Here is a 20,106-nt window from a genome sequence, read left to right on the forward strand (position 1 = left end):
TGCTCGCTCACCCTTCCTCTCGAGGCAGTGCCACTTCCAGCCTGAGGGTCATGGTCGCACGCACAAATGTCTCTACATAAGATGCACTGCCTGCAGCAACGCCAATTATGGCACCTGACTTGGGTAAATTATCCAACATAGAATGCGCAATACTTCCACTGGAGATGGGTCGCACGGAAAAAGTGGAAGAAAAGAAAAAGAAGAAAGAGGCAGGTCGTCACATTAATGTCTCAGGTCCAGTATGGGAGAAGTCGGGGAAGAAATGCCGCTTGCGAATGCTAGTCGAGGCAGATGGAGAGAGTGTCTACATTGGCAGTGAAGCTTGCCTCTTCACTGCATGGTAACACAATACAGTAGAACCTCGTTGATACGATCCCATTTCGTGCGATTTCCCGGCGCCAGTGTTCGTGATCGTGAATACAAAAATGACCCAGTACAGTTATGCTTCTTTTTGGCCGGTTGATACCTTGCCGGAAAACACAATCTTTCAGCACTCAGAAAACACGATCTTTCGGCACTAACCTTCAGTACATCGCCAAACTGCGATCACAAGAAAAGGCGTGAGACGCGCATGGTCGAGAACAGTAGTCGCCCGCCACAGCAGCTTGCCTGCCCGTGTCACATCAAAACGCCGGTGCATCAAACCAGCAAATCTTCTTGCTGGTCATCGAATGCCGCATTCACAGCTCTCGCTGCTAACCCTATTGTGATGAACATCTTCACCTATATGTGGCGCAGCATGCGTGGCCTATTGCCATTCAGAGCATACTGCATGGTTTTAAATGAGGATAACCCAAGCCCGCCACTGTTCCCTGTTCGTACTAACCATTCCCAATTAGTAGGTTTTCATCGCCTTTTTTTCTAAAACATACGATGTTCTACTGTATTTCAGTTTCTCCTATCTCCTCTAATAATAAAACAATTTGAAAAATTATTGTGGTGAAACACTCCGTAGATGGCACCCTACAACTTCCAGCGCTGTCGTGTTTTTTGTTTTTGTCACTGATCTCGGGGGTGTGCGCGTGTCATAAGAGATGGAGGTGGAAGCCGCATGTCAACAGAGCGAACAGATTTTTTAATTACAACCAAACCCCAAAACTTAAAAGGAAAACTCGCTCAAACTAATACATAACACTAACACTAATACAACCTACTTAGTAAACACTAAACATGTCCTTATTTCTGCCTACGTTAAGTTCTGGGCGTTTACCACATGAATGTCAGGCAGCACTGGCCTACGTCTGCGACGCTACAAAGAAGAGTCGTCTTACTGCACTTGTCGTCGCACGTATTTCCCAGTCCGAAGTCCGTCGGATCTTCCTCCAAGAAGTCAGTACCCTTGTTGATTCTGTAATCGTAGCTGTCTTGCCGTCGGCCCATCAACACACTTGTCTTAGATGCTGGTGTCTCCAACTTCGTCCATGACGTGGCACGGCATTGCCTAGGCCTACCTGGATAGGCCTAACGTCGGGATACGTCGCAACTTCTTCGCGAGTGCCGACATGGTATCCTGAGGACTATCGACCGTGTCGGTCTGCCGCAGAAGAGGGATCCTCTCTGGGGTGCCCGGTGCCACCGTGAGAGGCTGTAGCCAGTCCAGGAGCCTCACTCGAACTTCGCCGATGTCGACGGCCACACCTTGGACGGCCAACGTCACGGACTCAGCGGGACCCCCAAGTCTCCCGTCACCAGAGCGTAGCTGACGATGCGACCTTCCAGGCCCAGAGCCATGTCGATAATCCACGAACAGCGTCGTTCTTCCCTTGATTACAGCTCGGGTCACGTGCCTCGAGGGCTCGTGCCGTTCGGACTGCGCCATGCTTCTCGTGCTCTTCTTCCTTTTCGCGCCGCAGGTGGCCTCTTACATATGACATGGGTCCCCTTTTAGTTTTTTCTAAAAAAACTGCCTTTTGTCGGTCTTCTTTTAGGCGACAAACTTGACTCTTGTTGTGACTTGGGTGTTTTTCTGTGCGTCGGCGTGTCTCCCCACACGTCACACTTCACTGCACTGTGGCGCACATTTCACCATTTGCACTGTTCACAACACTCGCGAGTTCATTGTTTGCACCACTTTACATATGTACATTTGTCCGTGTTATGCTCTCACTACTTGATCACTCCATCGCCCTACTCATGTAATCTGCCCCCACATTCTGTCGTCCTTTAATGTATTCTATGTGGAAACCGTATTCTTGTAAAGTGAGGCTCCCTCTAATTATATGTTATCCGTCGGCTTAGCTTTATATACACGGGTTCCTCTGTTGAACGCTGTATCTCGCACTGCCCTACTTCTGTTCGCTCTGGGAGATCTGAAAATACTTCCTCGACTTTGAGAATCCACCCTCTCAAGTTGTGTTGTCGCTACTTGTTTCTTTGTCTTGGGTTTGTCCACTGCTTGTATCTTGTCTAGGGTATCCTCCTTGGGCTCAACTTGTCCCATCCCCAATTTCTCCTTCAATTTCTCTTCCTTCTCTTAGGCAATCACCATGCAAACACCAGTCTTCTCCTCGTTTTTCCCCTGAGCCATCGTCTTTTGGCATACGTCACATGATTTTACGTACTGTCTCGCATCACTCTGCACCCCGATCCAAAAGAACTCTTCCGTTATTCCTTCTGACATATTTTTTGTTCCCTGGTGACCTGCCATTACACTATCGTGTCCTATCTTCAGTACTGTATCCCTCAGCTTCTTCGGGACCATCAATTGTAATACTTCCCTACCTGAACTAAATATACACCTCCAGTATAATAGATTATTCTTCTTTATAAACTCCACTACTGTCCGACTCCTTTTCCTTTGCACCCGTTCCCCTATCTTCTGTTCACACTTTTTTATTGACTCATCCTTGTTCTGTAATTCTTTAAAGTCTTCTGCAGTTATATTTAACCCCTTAACGGCCGTGAGGGGCAAATGTTTGCAAAGCTGCAAAATGCAAAAGCTGGTTGCAAAATGCTGGCAAAGGTTTGGTATCCTTACTACTTGCTCGTGTTTGTAATGCAGCTGCTACGTCTGTCTCTTGCATCTCCTCTTTTTGCGCTTCTCAGCATTCCTTCTCATCCACGTCCTTCTCTGTCCGCTTCCAACTTGGGTCTGGATCGTCTGCCTTCCTCACTCCAGGTACATTTCCCACAATCAAGTCATGTTCCCTAGTTTGGCTATGGATACCGCCTCACATCCCCGGCCTTTCCTCTAAACTACTTGTGCGGTACCACGGTTCGTACCAGATCATCAATGCCTCCTCCTCTGTGAACTATATTGTTCAGCACGTCACATCATTGCCGGACCTTCGTTGTCGAGGTCGTGAGACCGAGCATGTTACCCAGCTGAAGCCTTATTACCATCCCCTCATCTTGTCTGCTCCCTGAATCACCAGGATGCCTCCATTTCACGCCCGGGGCCAATGTAATGAAGCAGATGCGCCTCATGTTTCCGATAGCAGCTCGAAGACGACGACCCGTGCTCTGATTTGCAAGACAGCTCGGGCTGTTCACTGCTGCTAGGCTTCTGTTTATCTGCTGTTTATCAACTGCTTATCACCTTTAATTAAACATCATTACACAACTTTGATAATGTGTCACTTTCTTTTCCTTCTTACTTATACTTACTTATACTTAATGCAGGTTCCTGTGGACTGCCAGTAGTACATGCAATGTTTGCTTCAAACAACAGTTTTCTGCACGAAAGCTAACATTCTTGAACTGTTCGTTTTTGCAGCTGCCATCCGAACCCATGTGAGCATGGTGGTTTCTGCAAGCAGGACTCTGTGGAGTTTGTCTGCAATTGCTCAGATACCGGTTATGCTGGAGCTGTCTGCCATGTCTGTGAGTATTCTTTATTAGCAATGAAATTTGACGGCAGTTTCCTATGCGCTTCTACTGATACCTGGATTTTTTTTTTTTCTCATTTGAATTAGCCGTGGTGCTAACTCTTTCCTTACCACACCCATAGAACATTGGTCATGTATGTCCCATACATGCTGTGCAACAATTTAAGACTACCAGCTCGCCTACAGAATTGCTCATCTAGTTTATCGTCTGAGAAGTAATGTTTCATTTCCTGAGTAGTTTCAGTTTCAGTGAATAGGTTAGGGATAATATACAGACTGAGTACGTTTTTTTTCCCCAAGTGGTGTAGAATTTTTACGTCAGTACAAAGAGCATGGTTCGTAACATTTTATTGCAAAGATGGCTGGTGCTTAGGTCACCAGATCTCCGTGTGAATGACATCATTTTTGTTGTTCTGTTGCATCGTTAAGTGATTGCATGGATACATCTAGCAGCAGTGACTCTGAGGATGAATGGAGTTCATCAGGTTTATTTTCTGATGACGGAGGAAACCCTCAGAACCCCACTAGGCAGTATACAATAAGCAGAAATCATTTTTTTCAACTCATGTTCCTTATGACCTATAATGTTGAAACTTGCACTGTTATAGGAAATTGATGTGAAAACACTTTGTATATTTCAGATTTTTCCTTTGTTTCCTCTTTTTATGTTATCAGTGCAACAATGCAAATGTTTGATCCATTTTTCAATAACTTTTGTTTTTCACAAATGGTTTTATATTGTGCCTTAACATTAGTTTTTAAAATTAAAATCTTTAGAAAGTACAATTATTTAGCTTTCGATTGATATATAGCATCACATTGTAACCATGATAGTATTAAAAAAATCTTCACTAAAATCTTCAAAAAAGTGGCCAATTTTTCCCATATTAAGGGGGGAGTTAAGCATGTCTGTGTTACCATTACCTGCATCATGTAACTGCTGATGAAAGATTCTGATTTTGCATGATAATTTGGTTGTCTTTCCTATATGGGTGTAGTAAAGTAATTCAACACATTAATTTTCTTTTATAGTTAGCATTGGAAATTCCTACCCTGTACCTTATTTTAAGATTTCTTTTGCTTACATTTTATCCATATAGCTTAATAAAAATAAAAACTGGAGAGCTTCTAAGAATAAAAATGTTCAAAATGTTGTTCTAGGTGAAATAACGTCTCTGTCAATAAGCCACACGCGCACATACACACACTGGTTGTCCCGCACACAAAGTGCTCCGAGCAACTAGCCACCCGACAATTTTTCTGTATTCAGGGGCTTCTTTCGTGCTTGGAAAAACACTTTGATGTAGGATGTATTGAGCAAGAGAAAGCTGGACCGCTAGTTTTTCATGCTGCTCTACAATTTTCTCATTAGCACTTTTCCCCAAAATAATATTATTTGAGAAACTGATTAATTAAGACTAATTATGTAATTAGGTGGAATGCAAAAAATACTCTGAGTACAGTAGACACCCTTTAAGACGAACTCTAAGCAACCATGAAAATTTCCTTGTCTTCACAGACGAACTTCAAACGGTAAATGAAGTAGACATACAACAAGGCGGAAATGACATAAAAAGCACTTATTTAGCTGAACTTAACCCTTTGAAGGTCGAATTTTTTTGCCAATTGTGACCCCCCAGGGTCGATTTTTTTATTGCTGACTTAAATTCTTTGAATGAACCTATCTCGAAAAAATATGGTCGTAATTTTTTTAGTGACAGTAAAGTGAGGAAAAAATTGTTTGTGGTGTAAAATACACAATATTTATTCATGAATAAGAAGATAAGCGCACTGGAAAATGGTTGTGTGCCCGTCCGGAAACCGAAACAAGGGAGAAGCCTTCGTCTTATCGCCAACAAGGTGCGATAGAGCATTTGTGGTCTCCAAAAAAGGAAACGCAAAAACGGCAGTATCGTTTGTGTATATACGCACCTGCCTGGGAACAAGTGTAATCACGCCGCGGTGGCCGATAAACGATTGAGTAACAAGTGGTCAGTCATCCTTTGAGAGATTTGAAACCAGATAGCTATCAGTTTAGCGCGTGCAACAAGCGGGATCTGCCGTAGGAGAAAACCGTAACTTGCCACCGGTGCCGCGCGTGCGCGCCCGGATGCGCAAGCGATAGCTGACGCGCCGTTGCCATCAAAGAAAAAAAAAACGGAGAGGCATTGGCACAAGTAAACAATTCCACGTGTTCCCGTCGAGTGGCAGCACATGCCAAGCAAAAGAAATGATTGAAAGAGGCGCGCACTTGCCGCCGCGCGCACGATAGCCAATGCACCATTGCCATAAAAAAAAAAAAAAAGAACGGAGAGGCATTGGCGCTAGTAAAAAATTCCACGTGTTTCCATCAAGCGGCAGCACGTGCCAAGCGAAATAAATGATCGGAAGAGGCGCGCTTTTTAAATGTACAAGCGATACCGTAAATGTACGTCATTGACCATTTTGAAGGTGTTCGCGGAGGCCATACATGTACGACATTGACTCTGAAAGGGTTAATAGAAAACTGTCTTCAAGTGGTACTCTTACTTCGTTTCATCCAGTCCGTGATGGATGTTTGTCGCTTCTATTCAAATTGGCGAGCAGCCATATAGACGTCATCTCATCTAATGACCTTAAAAATCCTTTTGTGCCTTCGTGCTGCTGTAAAAAGTTCACTAGGGACTTCAAGCAGGCAGAGAAAGGATTTTTTTTTTTACTTTTTTTTTGTTCCCTCCTCTTGTTTTCGCCTCTGTCCACGGGCGATGTGCGCCGCAGGCCTCCAGTAGGGTGTCTCCAGGATCGGTAGGGGTGGCAGTCACTCCGAATGTTCGTCTTACCGAAAAGTACGTCTGAGACGGGGTCGTCTTAAGCAGATTTTTTTTTTTTTTTGCATTGAGTTTATGGAAAACCAAATAAACGTTCCTATGTTGTGCGTTATATGCGAGAATTCAGCTTAACCGAGTTCGTCTTAACGAGAGTTCACTGTAGCTCCAAGTGATGGCAAGCAACATTACTTTGGTTCTGTCCATCTTCGTAGCATCTTAAAGATTGGCTTGAGTTCTGTGGGACAACTGGTATATATTCTGTTCAGTAGATAAATGATACAGGTGTATATCACCGTATTTACACGATTGTAGGTCGACCCATGTTTTTTCAGGTTTGACAATCCAATGTTGGGGGGTCGACTTAGAATCGAAACCGAACCGTGTACCGCTAGTAACGGCAAGAGAAACATTCCACCTACATTTCCATGGTTACGGTAGAAGCGTAGCGTATTAATTTACCATATTGCATACATTTTGATTGCGTGCGCCACGAGCGCACGGCTCTTGTGGGAGCATCAATCATTGATGGTAGAGCCGCCGTTTGGGGGGTATTGGTAGTTGGCGGAAGAGCTTTTCTTTGAAATACGATTTCTTTTCGACGGCCGTGTGCATCTGGCACTTCTGCTGCTGTGCTGAATCGTCGCACCTGTCATGAGTGCCCTAGGTGCAAAGAACTTTTGGCACTCATTCACAGCAGCCTTCAAACGGGCTGCTATCCTCTATGCCGAGGAAACTAACAACTGCGCAGCAGGACGCAAGTTTGGAGTCAGTGAACGTGTGGTGCGGCAGTGGCAGCTTCAGCGCGAGGAAATTTTCTCATGCGACTCCGAGCGCCGTGGTTTTTGTGGGCCTAAGTCAGGACGCTTTCTGGATCTGGAGACGAAACGAAGCTTGCGGCATACGTGACTGATCTACGCGATCGATCGCTGTTGGTCACATGTGAAATGATCACGCAACAAGCCCGTGTCTTCGCTTCGGAAGCAGGGATACCAAGGATTCACTTCAAAGCTAGGAGGGCCTGGGCATCTAAATTTATGAAGAGGGCTGGCTTCTCCCTACGTCGCTGCACCAGCGTGTGCCATTAGTTGCTGGCCGCATACGAGGAGAAGGTCCTTGCCTTCCATAGGCACTTTCTGAAACTCCACGACTCCCGATGGTATTTGCTCGGCCAGATTGGCAATGCTGACCAAACTCCTGTATACTTTGACATGACCAGCAATACGACAGTGAGCGTGAAGGGAGCATGCGATGTGAATCTGCTCAGAACGGGCAATGAAAAGCTGCGTTTTACTGTCATGCTGTCATGCTTGGCAGATGTCGCCAAGCTTCGCTCGTACATCGTGTTCAAAAGGAAGACGATGCCTAAAGAAATACTTCCTAAAGGCGTTGTGGTACGGGCGAATGCGAAGGGCTTTATGGACAGATGAGGTGGTAGTGGAGCGGTACCGTCTGGTGTGGCTCCTGAGGCCGGGGGCATCCCTCGAGAAAAAGATCCCAACCTGCTAGTAGTGTTGGACTCATTCTGGGGCCACCCCACTGCCAAGGTGAAAGCGGTGCTTCACAAGGAGCGCACCGACATGCTCGTAATCCCCCCGGTGGCTTGACAGGGCAGCTTCAGCCTCGATTTGGCGGTCAACCAGCCTTTAAAGGACCTCCTGCGCCGCGAATACAACTAGTGGATATCCACAGAAAACCGTGAACTTACCCCAAGCGGGCGTGTAAGGAGGGCCTCCCTGGCTACTGTGTGCGGATGGGTCCTCTCTGCGTGGGCGGCTGTACCGCACGATGTCGTAGTGCGGTCGTTCACGAAGTGTGGACTTGCGCTTGATGACGTACTGTGGGACGGCAGCAGCTATGAGGGCAGCAGTACCAGTGAGGTTGACTCTAGTGAATATGAGTAGTCTTATGCAATTCCATCAATAAATTTCCCTTGTGTGAAATGCACTCGCACGGTCTTTCCTCCTCCCCCCCCCCCCTGCTTTTTTTTTCTTTTTTTTTTTTGAGATATGCAATTTTGGGGGGGTCGACCTACCTTCGTGTCGACTTACAATTGTGTAAATACAGTACAGATTCACTCTGATTTTTTTCCCAACCAGAAGCATACCAGCATGCGAAAATGGCTGCTTGATGATGATGATGATATAAACTTTAATTTTCGAGACGGTGTTCCCGAGCGTTTGAGCTGTGGATCACTCTAGGTGGGAGGGTCCCTCATTCCAGGAATCCTCTGGCCGCGATAGCATCCCGGGCTCTGGCGACAAGACGTCGTTGTTCGTGGCTGCTTAAATGAGTCTTTTTATGTTAGTTCAGATCATGAACATTTAAGACAGGATTTATTTATGCTAGTGGTTCAGAAACAATACTGGTGAATGTTGTTTTTTTTTTTAGTTTTTTTTTAGCCTTCACTTTGTATAAGCATTTGACAAAGTTTACACACAAAGGGGTCTGCGTACAGTATGGTCCACACTAAAGGGTTCTACCCGATGGCGCATAAGCTACTGAAACTTCAGCATTTCTTGAACTTTTGTGCGAAAAAGTGGCCACCATGATGTGTTGGGCAGAGGTATATTGATGAAAAGTTAGCCCCCTAAGCTTCATGTGACTTCTGGGCAATGATCAGAATCAGAATACTAAACAGCTGTTCTTATTCGGAGTGGACCAGATTGTACATTGTACTGCTGCCGTGTTGCAAGACCTGGATGCTAGCATAATCACTTTGTTTTCTTGCTTGCTTGCTGTACAACCTTAGCACTGCACCCGCTCTCGTGTGAGGCGTACCAGATGAAGAAGAAGCCTGACGAAACAATGGCAAACATCCTCATTGACGTGGATGGCAGTGGACCCCTTACTCCATTTCCTGTTGAGTGTATCTTCCATCGTGAGTAACCTTCTCCTTTCTTCAGAAACTGTTCTCCTCCCAGAGCAATCTTCTTAGCTAATGCTATTGAAATGTTGTGCATGCCAATGTGTGTCAATTGTGTTAATGTTATTTTTTTTTCTCCTTTGCTCTGTTATAAGTAAGTTGTTTTTGTAGTGTCATAGTGCTGATATAACTTTGTTTGAATGGTATCAGCTAACTAATGTTGTGACACATTAATCACTTTGATCTTTTAAAACACTCAATGGCTATGTTGTTTGGCTGCTCAGCATTAGGTTGCATACCAGGTAGCGGTGGCCACAATGTGATGGGGGAGGAATGCAAAAACGCTTGTGTACTGAGGTGCACGTTAAAGAACCCAAAGTGATTCAAATTACGTAATGCGGAGCCTCCGTTACGGCACCCATTATAGCCTGTGTATCCCTTTGGATGTTAAGTGCCATAATAGTATTTGATTTAGTGTTGAATGCTATGCCTACATTGTGTTGCCCTTGCGTAGAACTTCTTTTTGTCCTTATTAGTGATCCGATCCCACCCCCCCAAAAAATGGCATTGAAAGTGATAACAAGGTCTTGCGTTAGCACTTGAGCTCCTCACATGGTATTTTACAATACACAGCACCGCACACAGCACCACTGTGTCACAATGCTAGCAATGAGAAATGCTGTCAGCGGTGTTGCTGGCATCGTATGTTGATGGTACTTGAAAATTGTCTACGTTTGTCAGTGCCAAATGAAAGGAGTAGATAGGTATACAGGGGAATCTCGTTGATACGATCTTCACGGGAACCGGAAAATAAAGCGTATCATCTGAAAATTGTATTATCCAGCAAAATCATATTATTGGGAAAAGGAAAAAAATGAATCATCCTGAAAAACGTATTACACAGAATCGTATCAACAAGGTTCCACTGTAGTTTAATGTGTACTATCTGCTCCGCTCAGAGCTGTGTATGTACACAGTATTGGCCAGAACGCTGACGCTGACCTGGCTCTGGAAGACCCGATTGAGTAGAGTGCGACAAGACGTCCACTTGGCTTCATGTCTTTTGCAGCCAACAGCACTGCGTGCCGGTCCCAGCAGGGTCATAGACGCCTATGTATTTGAATCCTCTTTGATACGTTGTCAGGTAATGCATTGTTTGATATGTTACGGAGTCAGAAACTGTGGCACACCACATCTTCAGAATGATTGGAAAATAAAAAATGAAGAGCAAAATTCATTACATTCCTGATTTAATTGAGAAGGGAAAACATTTGGACAGCTCGGAATAAATTTCCAGCCCCACTTCTAGTACAAGCACCGTATACACTGCTTCCAATGTTTTGAGAAGACGTAATGATCTCCTAAAGTGCTTGCATGTCCTCTAAAGCTGTGGCCAAAGCTTTGTGTCGTCCACCCAGTCACCGTCTATAATATCTGCCAGAACAGAGGTTTCTTGAGCTGCACTGGGTGTCATGCACATTCATCGTAACCACGGAGGCAATGGAGACAGCTAAGGCAACTGATGGACGCATTACCATGTGATCAAACATGGCAGCGCTTGTGGGATCGTCATGAAAAGGGTCTATAAAAATAAAGCCTTTGTTTGCTGCTTTGAAACATGTATGGCTGCTGTGTCAATTCCATATTGTTTTGTTCTTTCTCTTGATGCAGCGGACAACCGCAGTGATACCCTAGTGCACCACAAGAACGAGATGACAACAGATGTTAAAGGCTTCAAAGAACCAGGGAGTTTCATCCAGGACATCGTGTATGATGCCCCCATGGAGCAGATGATCCAGCTTGTGAACCGGTCAGCACTTTGCCGGCAGCGGCTCACCTACGAGTGCTTCAATGCACGCCTGTTTGACACAAGTGGTAAGTAGCACAAATAAATTAAAGCAAAGGTAACCATAGTAGAGTGACGCCAGTTCTGCGAAATGTCAAATGCCTGCTCAAAAAGTCTTAAGGCTCTGGCCAACTCTTAGCTCTTTGTTGGTTGACTATGAAATATGTGAGTACAGTCAAATGCCTTTTATATCAAAGCATTTCTGACTTCCAATCCTTCTATATAAAGGTCAATTTGTTGTAAGGACTGCACACCGAACCGTTTCTAATAAAGTAGGTCAGTTGTGTTCAACAGAAAAACCATTATTTAACGTGAATTCAAGTAATACAGTCGAATCCACTTATAACAATATTCAAGTGCCACGAAAATCCCATTCTTATAACCAATAATTGTAATAACCAGGCTGCATGAAAAAAATCAAAATAGGGGATGGCAGAGCTGTTGTGAGAAAAATATAATGGCAGGGAGGCCGGTGCCCCTCCCCACCACCTTTCTCCATCCAGCTGCTGATTGTGTTGACTCGTATAACTCTGCTTCCTGCGCACTTCGATTGTGTGTAACATGCCGCAGCTGTCGGCATTCAAGAATATAGCACTTCTCTAACTGCAAAGCGGGGTCCCGGGCGGCAAGTGACATGCGAGCTCCACCGAGACTTCTCATTGGTGGCCTCAAAAGGAGCCTTTTAAAAAATGCAAGAAGAATGCTGCGGCAGCCTCTCAGCTTGAGAAATCCTGAAGAACCGCTGGGGCGAGATTGCCACAAGCACCTCGCCATGTATTTCTCACTGGCTTGCACGAGAAAACCCCAAGTCCATCAGCTTTGCTTGCTTTACACGAAGCTTACCGACATCCTTCTCTCTCGCAAAGGTCCCTAGCGAAAACGAAGCCTCGGAGGGACTAATCATCTGCAGGGCCTCCTGCGAGGACAACGTTGAGGCAGCCTGCCCTACTGTGTCATCGCTGCCATCGTCGCCGTCGCTATCCGATGCAAGCACATTCGCGATGATCTCCTCATCGGTTAGAAGCACTTTCTTTCCAAATCTTTCAGTGCACTTTCTTTTCACCGGCGACGTTGTGCATTTCCGATGATCAGTGGGCGGATGAGCCATCTACCGTTTCGGCGGCGAGTCAAATGAGGCTGAGAAACCATGTGACCTGGGACGACTTCGACACAGCCAACAAAGACGAGCACGAGCGGCTTAATACATTGGCAGAAATGTGCAGTATGAGGGGCCAGCGAGCAATCGGGGAGCAGCACCCAATCCAGCGCTATCAGCATAGTTGGCACGGTCCATTCGTATTTCGTAGGGTGCCGCAGCATAGAACTATGGGGGCAGCCCATTTGTGTTTGGAGGCGTGGAAGTCCGATGGGTGAGGGACGCACGAGGCTGGCTCACACTGGCTGGGCTGGCGATGCATAGAGGCTGGAAAACAGTGCGCAGCGGTGTGCAGCAGCTCAATTTTTTATTGCGATAGCAAATATATGCCAGGCCGGGTCCAAGCGCATTTCTGCCATTGCCATGGTCGTGGACATCGCCATGAGGTTCAGTATGAAGTCCAAACACGGTAATATAGTCGCTGCACGCCATACGCCGTATGTGTGAGTGAAAGCTTGCGAGGGTCAGTGTCACCTTCTACTTGCTTGGGAGCGGGAGAGTTGCGTACATGCGCTACTCTCGACTGGCAGCACAGCAAACAAGGATTTAATATATACAGAGATGGTATAGGCACAAGGCACACAACACTAAAACCATAACTCAGCCAAAAATGCTCACTCAATAGAAAATACAAAACTGACTAAATACAAAACTACCAGAAAATAATCTATCTCAGAGCCTAACTCCGTCTTAGAGTCTCTACATCAGTCTTAGCGCTGACTCGTCAAAGTCTGGCCACCCTGGCCCCGGCCTAACTGCGTCGCAATATGGAAGTGCGGGTTCTTGCGGACCGTCGGTTTGAAGTTCTTGTTGAGTCCACATCGGGGAGGCTCGTCCGAAGCGTTGTGGGGGCCGTAAGTGCTGACGCCTCGCGGTTCCGTTGACCTGACCGAGTACGTGGCTGGTGCCCCGGTAGCCTCCGCTGACGTGTCACTTGCCGGGTTAGGCTTCGCGAAGCGTTCTTCGCCTTACGTCGATCGGCATGGCGACCCGGTAGCACGGTGATTATCGGTTGAACGGGCTTGGCCGAGGAAGAGGGATTCTCGAGAAGACCGGAACCACCGTGAGCAGCAGCAGCCGGTCCCAGGAGCTTCGCCCGGATGTCTCCGAGGACTACAGCTATGCCTGGGCCTTGCCAGCGCCACGAGCTTCGTGGCCGGGTCCTCCGCTCTCCCGTCGTCAGAGCATGGCTGACGAAGCGACCTTCCAGCTCAAGAGCCACGTCGATAATACTGCTTCGATGCTTCTCCCTCGCGGATTACACCTCGGTTCGCGTGCCTCGAGCGCTCGCGCCGTTCGGAACGCTCCGCGATCTTCGTCGTCTTCTTTTTCATATACTGCCGACTTCCGACTCATGACAGTCAGCCAACGATCGCAGCTCTATCTCACGTGCTCGAGGGAGGAAGGCGGGAAGAAAGTGCGCCGTCTTTGTCATGCGTGAGAGGCACGGGGGGGGGGAGATAGGGAAATGGTTTTAAGTGGTTTTACTCCGACGGCTGCTGCTTACAGCGTGGCCACGCATCTCCAAAGCGATCTGCAATGTGGACAAAGTGCAACTAGTGCCGGTTGCTTCGTATGCATGGTGATTTGGACGTTTAGTTCGCGTTGAAGCGAGAGACGGCATGAAGTTCAATTCGTTCACTGCTGCTGCCACGCCTCTTCTCTCCAGTGTTCTGACAGCGAATTTCCGCAGTCGTGGAACGAGATGTGTTCATGTTTACCTGTGCACGTGTGGCACCGTGCTTGTTAATTTAGTTAGTAAGCGAATGTTTACAAATTTATATGGGTGATAAAATTACTATCCTTAGTTCAGATAGTTGTCTACTATTTTGCTATTATTATCTATGCTTAGCCTTTCGGGTGAAACTGCGACTTTTTGTTTCCAAGGATTTTGCATTCCGTTCCCTTTCGGCACAGACACCCAGTAGCCAGACTTCATTGTTACAACCAATAATGCGGCAATAGGGGCATTGTAATAAGCGGGTTATTTTACCTTATAAAATATACAAAAGTTGACAGTGCAGCAGCTTCTCATTGTTATCCCCGATATTTTGTTAAAACCGCTATTGTTATATATAAGTGGGTTCAACTGCACGAAGTAAAAGAAGTCGGTAATTTTCTTCTGCACACTTTGTTCAATGGAATGTGGGACTGCAGTAAACTTTAGGCACTTTAGGCATTGAGGCCCCCTACATCTTTGTTCATTGTGCTGCCACCAATCAGGAGTCGAGGTTTACGGTATGCTCCATGGCAAAACCCTGGAGTGAAGCAAATACAGTCGACGTCCGATTTCCCGGACGCCCGAAATTCCGGACATGCCCGATTTCCCGGACTCATCTGTGGCACCGTCAAGTTCCCCATAGAGTCAATGTATTAAAAAGTCCGAAATTCCGGACGCTTATAGCCTTCGCCATCCGATTTCCCGGACTTTTTACTGTTAACCGCCGACCCAAAGTCACCACCGACGCCGCCATTTTGGTTGTTTTCTTATCCTCGAACCCACCGTACTCGCATCGCAGGTGTGGCCAGCAGCACCGCCGCACCGCGCCGCGGCTGCCGTAACCTCGAAACCGCACGTGTCAATCCGTTGCCAGCCGTAGCTTAGCCAAGCCAAACATCACTGTGTTCGTTCACGTGTTGTTTTCTCAGCTCTGCCAGCTCTGCGGTCGTGTCTGCGGTTGATCGTTTGCTGCTGCGCGCTATCTTCAGTGATCACGTTTCCCAACCTTCAGCATCCACCGAGTTCCTAGCTGTTTCGTGCTGCGCTTTTCGTCGAGCGGATTCGCCGTTTACAGCGATGGCACTGACTGCTCCTTCGTCTTCGTCCGCGCCTTTGAACGAAGTGACGAACTGCCATCCGCGGACGTTTCCTTCGACGATCTGCGCGCTGCCGGCGTGTCGATTCCAACCGGGATAACCTTTGAGGGCTTCGCCGACGCTGACAAAGACCTCGAGCTATGTGCGGAGTTGACCGATGACGAAATCATTCGTCAAGTTACGGAGGATTCCGACGACACCGAGAACGAGGAGCCAGCTCCTACACAGCCAACGAGCTCGGAGTTGACGTGAGCACTGATGAGACTGTCATCGGTGTACAGCGGCAACATGACGTTGACTGAAATTGAGGCAGACATGATCGCGGGCAAGCGGACCGTGCAAAAGAAAATAAACGACTTTGCGCCCAAGTGCTGACCTATGAGGTAGCGCCGGCCACGTCGTATTTTTTTTTTCTTCTTCTTTTTTATAAACGGCTCTTTTCAGAGCCACCTAAACGATGCATTGGCTGAATAGCAATGAGAATCTTGTACTCCGGCCGTGACCCTCTCTGTTAGCGAGAAATACCTACCAAAAAGGTGCGTTTTCACGTGCATTCGTTTTTCCGGACTGCCCGATTTTCCGGACGTTTTCACGGTCCCTTGAGGGTCCGGGAAATCGGACGTCGACTGTATAAGTTACATCTGCAGAGCATCGAATGCCGCTACTGCCTTCCCCGTCGAAACTTTTAGTTTGTCAGCAGGTACACCATCACTGCTGCCTTTGTCAAGGTTTGCCTCCTTCTCATCTTTGACGATTTTGACGATGTCATTAGTTGTCATGTTTAGGCCAGTCATCACATTGTCGTCAACTGGGACGTATTCGTCAGACTTCACACACATTAGAGAGTTTTAGCGTGCCCGGTAATCTGGTAAACGTAGGTGGACTGGAAGTTTTACCAGATGTGCGGACGCACAGACGGGAGTGGCCTACAGGGTGCAGCCACCTGGTGGCACAGAGTTGAACCAGACAAACATAGTTAATATTGCAATAACCAAAGGTATCTTACTTTGCTGCTGGTGTAAAATTTTGGCAGCAACACGATTACGCAGCTGCCTAAAATTTTGGGAATTCTGGGACTATTTCATCAATACTACTATACATAATTAAAATTTCCTATAGTGCCGTTCTTAATCAGCATTTTTTTGTTTTAATATACATGCAACATCCTAAGTGATAGACCAATTCTTAGTATTATTTTATTTATTTATTTATTTTTTTGCTCTGACAGTAGTATTCTTCATATTCTAAGGTTGGAATATCTGCAATTTATGTTATTTACAGAAGAGTGCATTGAAAATATCTCACTTGAAACACATGATCCTCTTTTTTTTCCCAGGTACAGTAATATTTTCTTTTTCTCAAAATTTTGTATAACTTATCAACAAGGTTGTACTGTAAACACTGGCTCTGAGCAACAATCTCAAGGAGATGCTACCCTGTTTCACTGGATGCAGTGCAAGACACGACCCCCGACACGTTCTCACCCTATGGCTGGTGGGTGAGCCGGAGCAACCAGCGTATGGATTATTGGGGGGGCTCCATCCCCGGCTCACGCAAGTGCCGCTGCGGCCTCTACGGGTCCTGCAAGGACCCCCAGCGCTGGTGCAACTGTGATGCGGGCATTGAGGAGTGGCTCTCGGATGGTGGCGAGCTCACCGACCGAGACTACCTTCCTGTGCGGCAGCTGCGTTTTGGGGACACCGGGTCTGCCTCCATGCAGGAGGACAAAAAGCGTGGCCGCTACACCCTCGGACCACTGGAGTGCCAGGGAGATTGTGAGTGTGCCGACAGCTTTGAAGTTGGGTTGCATGTGGTGCACGGAGCGAGGCACTATAGCCGTAGTACTTCCTGCTGTGATGAAGCATGAGTGAGTTAGCAAGAAATGTTACGACAAAATAAGGGGCATGGGGTGTCATTGCTGTCCGCCATGACACCACTGACACCACATGTCTCATATTTTGTCACAACATTTCTTACACAGCCAGCTGGTAGCATGGGAACATTGCCAGTGATTGTGATTGCTGCTCCAATTGCTCCAAACTGCTCCAAAAGGCCAATCCTGCTACATCCTGCTACATTTTCAATAATGTGCTGCAAAGCTGCTCCAAAAGGCGTTTTCTGCTATGTTAAAAACAAACTAATCTAACCAGCAACATCATTCATCACACGCCCTCGTCATGTGTGCACATGGAGGAAATAAAAGGTGGGTTCGAGACTAGGGCTGATACGTGCTTGAAATGGTAGTCGCTCCGGCCATGGCTGAAATGGCACTTTCAAAACTAAGAGGTGAGAGCACACAGCTTTCGTAATAACGCTATATGGAAAAGCGTTCTGCTGGTACAGTAAAGCCTCTTCGAGATGTGACTTTCCTGTGGTTTGGTCAAGTGGGTGCATGATGGCTGAAAATTTTTTTTAAATTGGGGCTAGTCGTTGCACATGCTACTGTTTCTCTTCGTTGCACTGCTGCCTTGGGCTCCCTCTCTGTAATCTCTCTTCTGTCTCAAAGGCAATTTTTCCAAATGTGCATTCAGATGCTCCAAATGCACTTTTGGCTGCTACAAAAAGCTGCTCCAAAACGGCCTCGGCCAATCACATCACTGCATTGCTATTAGTGAGCAGTGAGCCCTGTATTCACTTTAGGTTGTTTGCTAAACAAGATTATGTGATCATTGTTGGGCAAATATCATCATCAGTTTAGCAGACGTTTTTCTTTTATTATTGCCATGGTATTCTTTAGCAGTTGGTAAGCACAGTGTCATTGAGTGCGAATGAGGCTACGCACATACAAGTATTCGCTGTAGTCAAGAAAGATACAAGCAAAAGGGTCCAAGTGCTCACTGTAAATATTCTGTGACATTAACGCAACAAGGTATTGGATACAATATCTTGTGACTGAGGTGTCAGTGTTAACAGTTTGTGGGCCACGGGATCTCAGAAAAAGCTGAATATACTGTACTTTCTGGTTTATAAGACACATTTTCTTTTCTGAATTTTTCATTGGTGTGTCTTACAGAACAGTGCGACTTATGTACGTTTTTTTTTTCCGGAAAAACTGCCTTCAAAATTGGATTCGATGTTATGGCCACGCGACGCGCGCTGGTCGACTTAATTGCTACAGGTTCTGTGTCGCTATCGAGATGGCGGGTACATTCTTCTCGTGATCGAGTTCCCAGCGCCGTGCGACAAGGACGGAGCAGCAACGCAAGTGGCGGCAGGCTGACCGCGAGTTAGCCAACCCCGAATTTGTCGCAGCTGCAGATTGCTGTCAAGATACGGCGCGCGCCACTGCGCAAACTACGCAGTTCCAAGCAGAGTACAAGCCGCCCCCCCTCCCTTCCGTGCTGCCTTCCCGCTTTCCTCCCTTGTGTGCAATTCCGCTCACCGTCAGACACTTTCACTCACACAAACAGCATATGGTGTGCGGAGACGATGTTATTGCCCTTGGACTTTATACCGAACATCGCGGCAACCACGACGGCAGAAATGCGCCTGGAGTGGAAATATATGGCACGCATACGCTTGCGTGTGACCCGCGTTCACGGAGTGAAACGTCACTGTAATTTTTTTTAATCGCTTACCGAGCGAATACGTGCATCTTATACACCGGTGCAAATTATATACGTTTTTTTTTTTTTTTTTCAGAAAAACTGTCGTTTTGAGGGGGGTGCGTCTTAGAGCACTGCACGGGCCTGATTTTTCGGCCCGAGCCCGGCCCGGGCCCGCTTTACGAGGCCCGAGCCCAGCCCGGGCCCGTAATACAAAGCCCGAGTCCGGCCCGGGCCCGGGTGTACATGACCGAGACCAGCCCGGGCCCGGCCCGGGCCCGTGGTTCCAAGCCCGGGCCCGACCCGGGCCCGTGTTACTGAGCCCGGGCCCGGCCCGGGCCCGGGCGTTCATTACTAAGCTTAGCTAGGGCCCGCGCGTGCATGACCAGGCCCGGCCTGTAAGAAATAAAATTTTTTTTAACTTACAGATTGTACCGTATCTGTCAGCCTCACCTTCTCGAGGTTTAATCAGCTGCAGTATATAAGCAATAAAAGGCCGAAATATTTGTTTCTCCCACGGGAACATCAGTAATCCGGCCCATTGCCTGTGCTACTATTTTCTGGTGGTGCGCATGCACTTACCTTGATTTGTACGATATGGTTCTATGATGTCATTTAGTATGCAAATATACAGGGCGTTTCATTTTAGCTGAACCAAATTTTTAAAGATTGCCTGTGGCAGATAGCACAGTTATAATTCTTGATCTAAACTACTCGATGAGGCAGCCATTACTTCCACGAGAAATCAAAACACCTAATTGAAGAATTAACATAATGACGCTAATTAACGTTTTAAATAATTATTTTATGGCACATCTTTCAATCTACGAATTATAGCCGCCGAGTTCGCAAGGCGTATCCACTTGGAACGAATTCTCAGGACTAAACCAGTTTCGAGATAATAATTTTCAAAGTGTCCGACGAAATCAATCAAATCAAATCAATTTATTGTCCAGTTTACATGCTGGACGGTCATTTTGAACTAAAAGCTACATATGTAGCTTGACGTGACCCAAAAGACCAGGCGGGGCAATAGTACAGCAAACAGTGTCTACAAATGCACAATAATTCACATATATTTTCAGCTATCGCTGGAATTCCTGATAGACGAAATAGCTATGAACGGAAAGACAAAGAATATTTGCGTCACGGCGAGTTAACAGAATTGGAAAAAGTGTTAACAGAATGCATTTTAAACAACACTACAATAGCAATACTAGCTATACAAAACAACGCAACACCAGC

At 46.6% G+C, this 20,106-nt stretch overlaps 1 protein-coding gene across 1 annotated transcript in view; it reads left to right on the forward strand.

Annotated features, from left to right (window-relative positions):
- Window positions 1-20,106, forward strand: part of LOC119455881 (neurexin-4) — an 88,174-nt gene that overhangs the window by 24,729 nt on the left and 43,339 nt on the right. Inside the window, exons 12-15 of the mRNA XM_037717396.2 lie at window positions 3,716-3,822; window positions 9,384-9,512; window positions 11,169-11,372; window positions 16,771-17,091. Of these exons, the coding sequence (XP_037573324.1) occupies window positions 3,716-3,822; window positions 9,384-9,512; window positions 11,169-11,372; window positions 16,771-17,091 (761 nt within the window). The remainder of the gene's footprint in view (window positions 1-3,715; window positions 3,823-9,383; window positions 9,513-11,168; window positions 11,373-16,770; window positions 17,092-20,106) is intronic.

This window comes from Dermacentor silvarum, chromosome 6 (assembly GCF_013339745.2).
Source record: "Dermacentor silvarum isolate Dsil-2018 chromosome 6, BIME_Dsil_1.4, whole genome shotgun sequence".
In the NCBI taxonomy this organism is placed as follows: Eukaryota; Metazoa; Arthropoda; class Arachnida; order Ixodida; family Ixodidae; genus Dermacentor; species Dermacentor silvarum.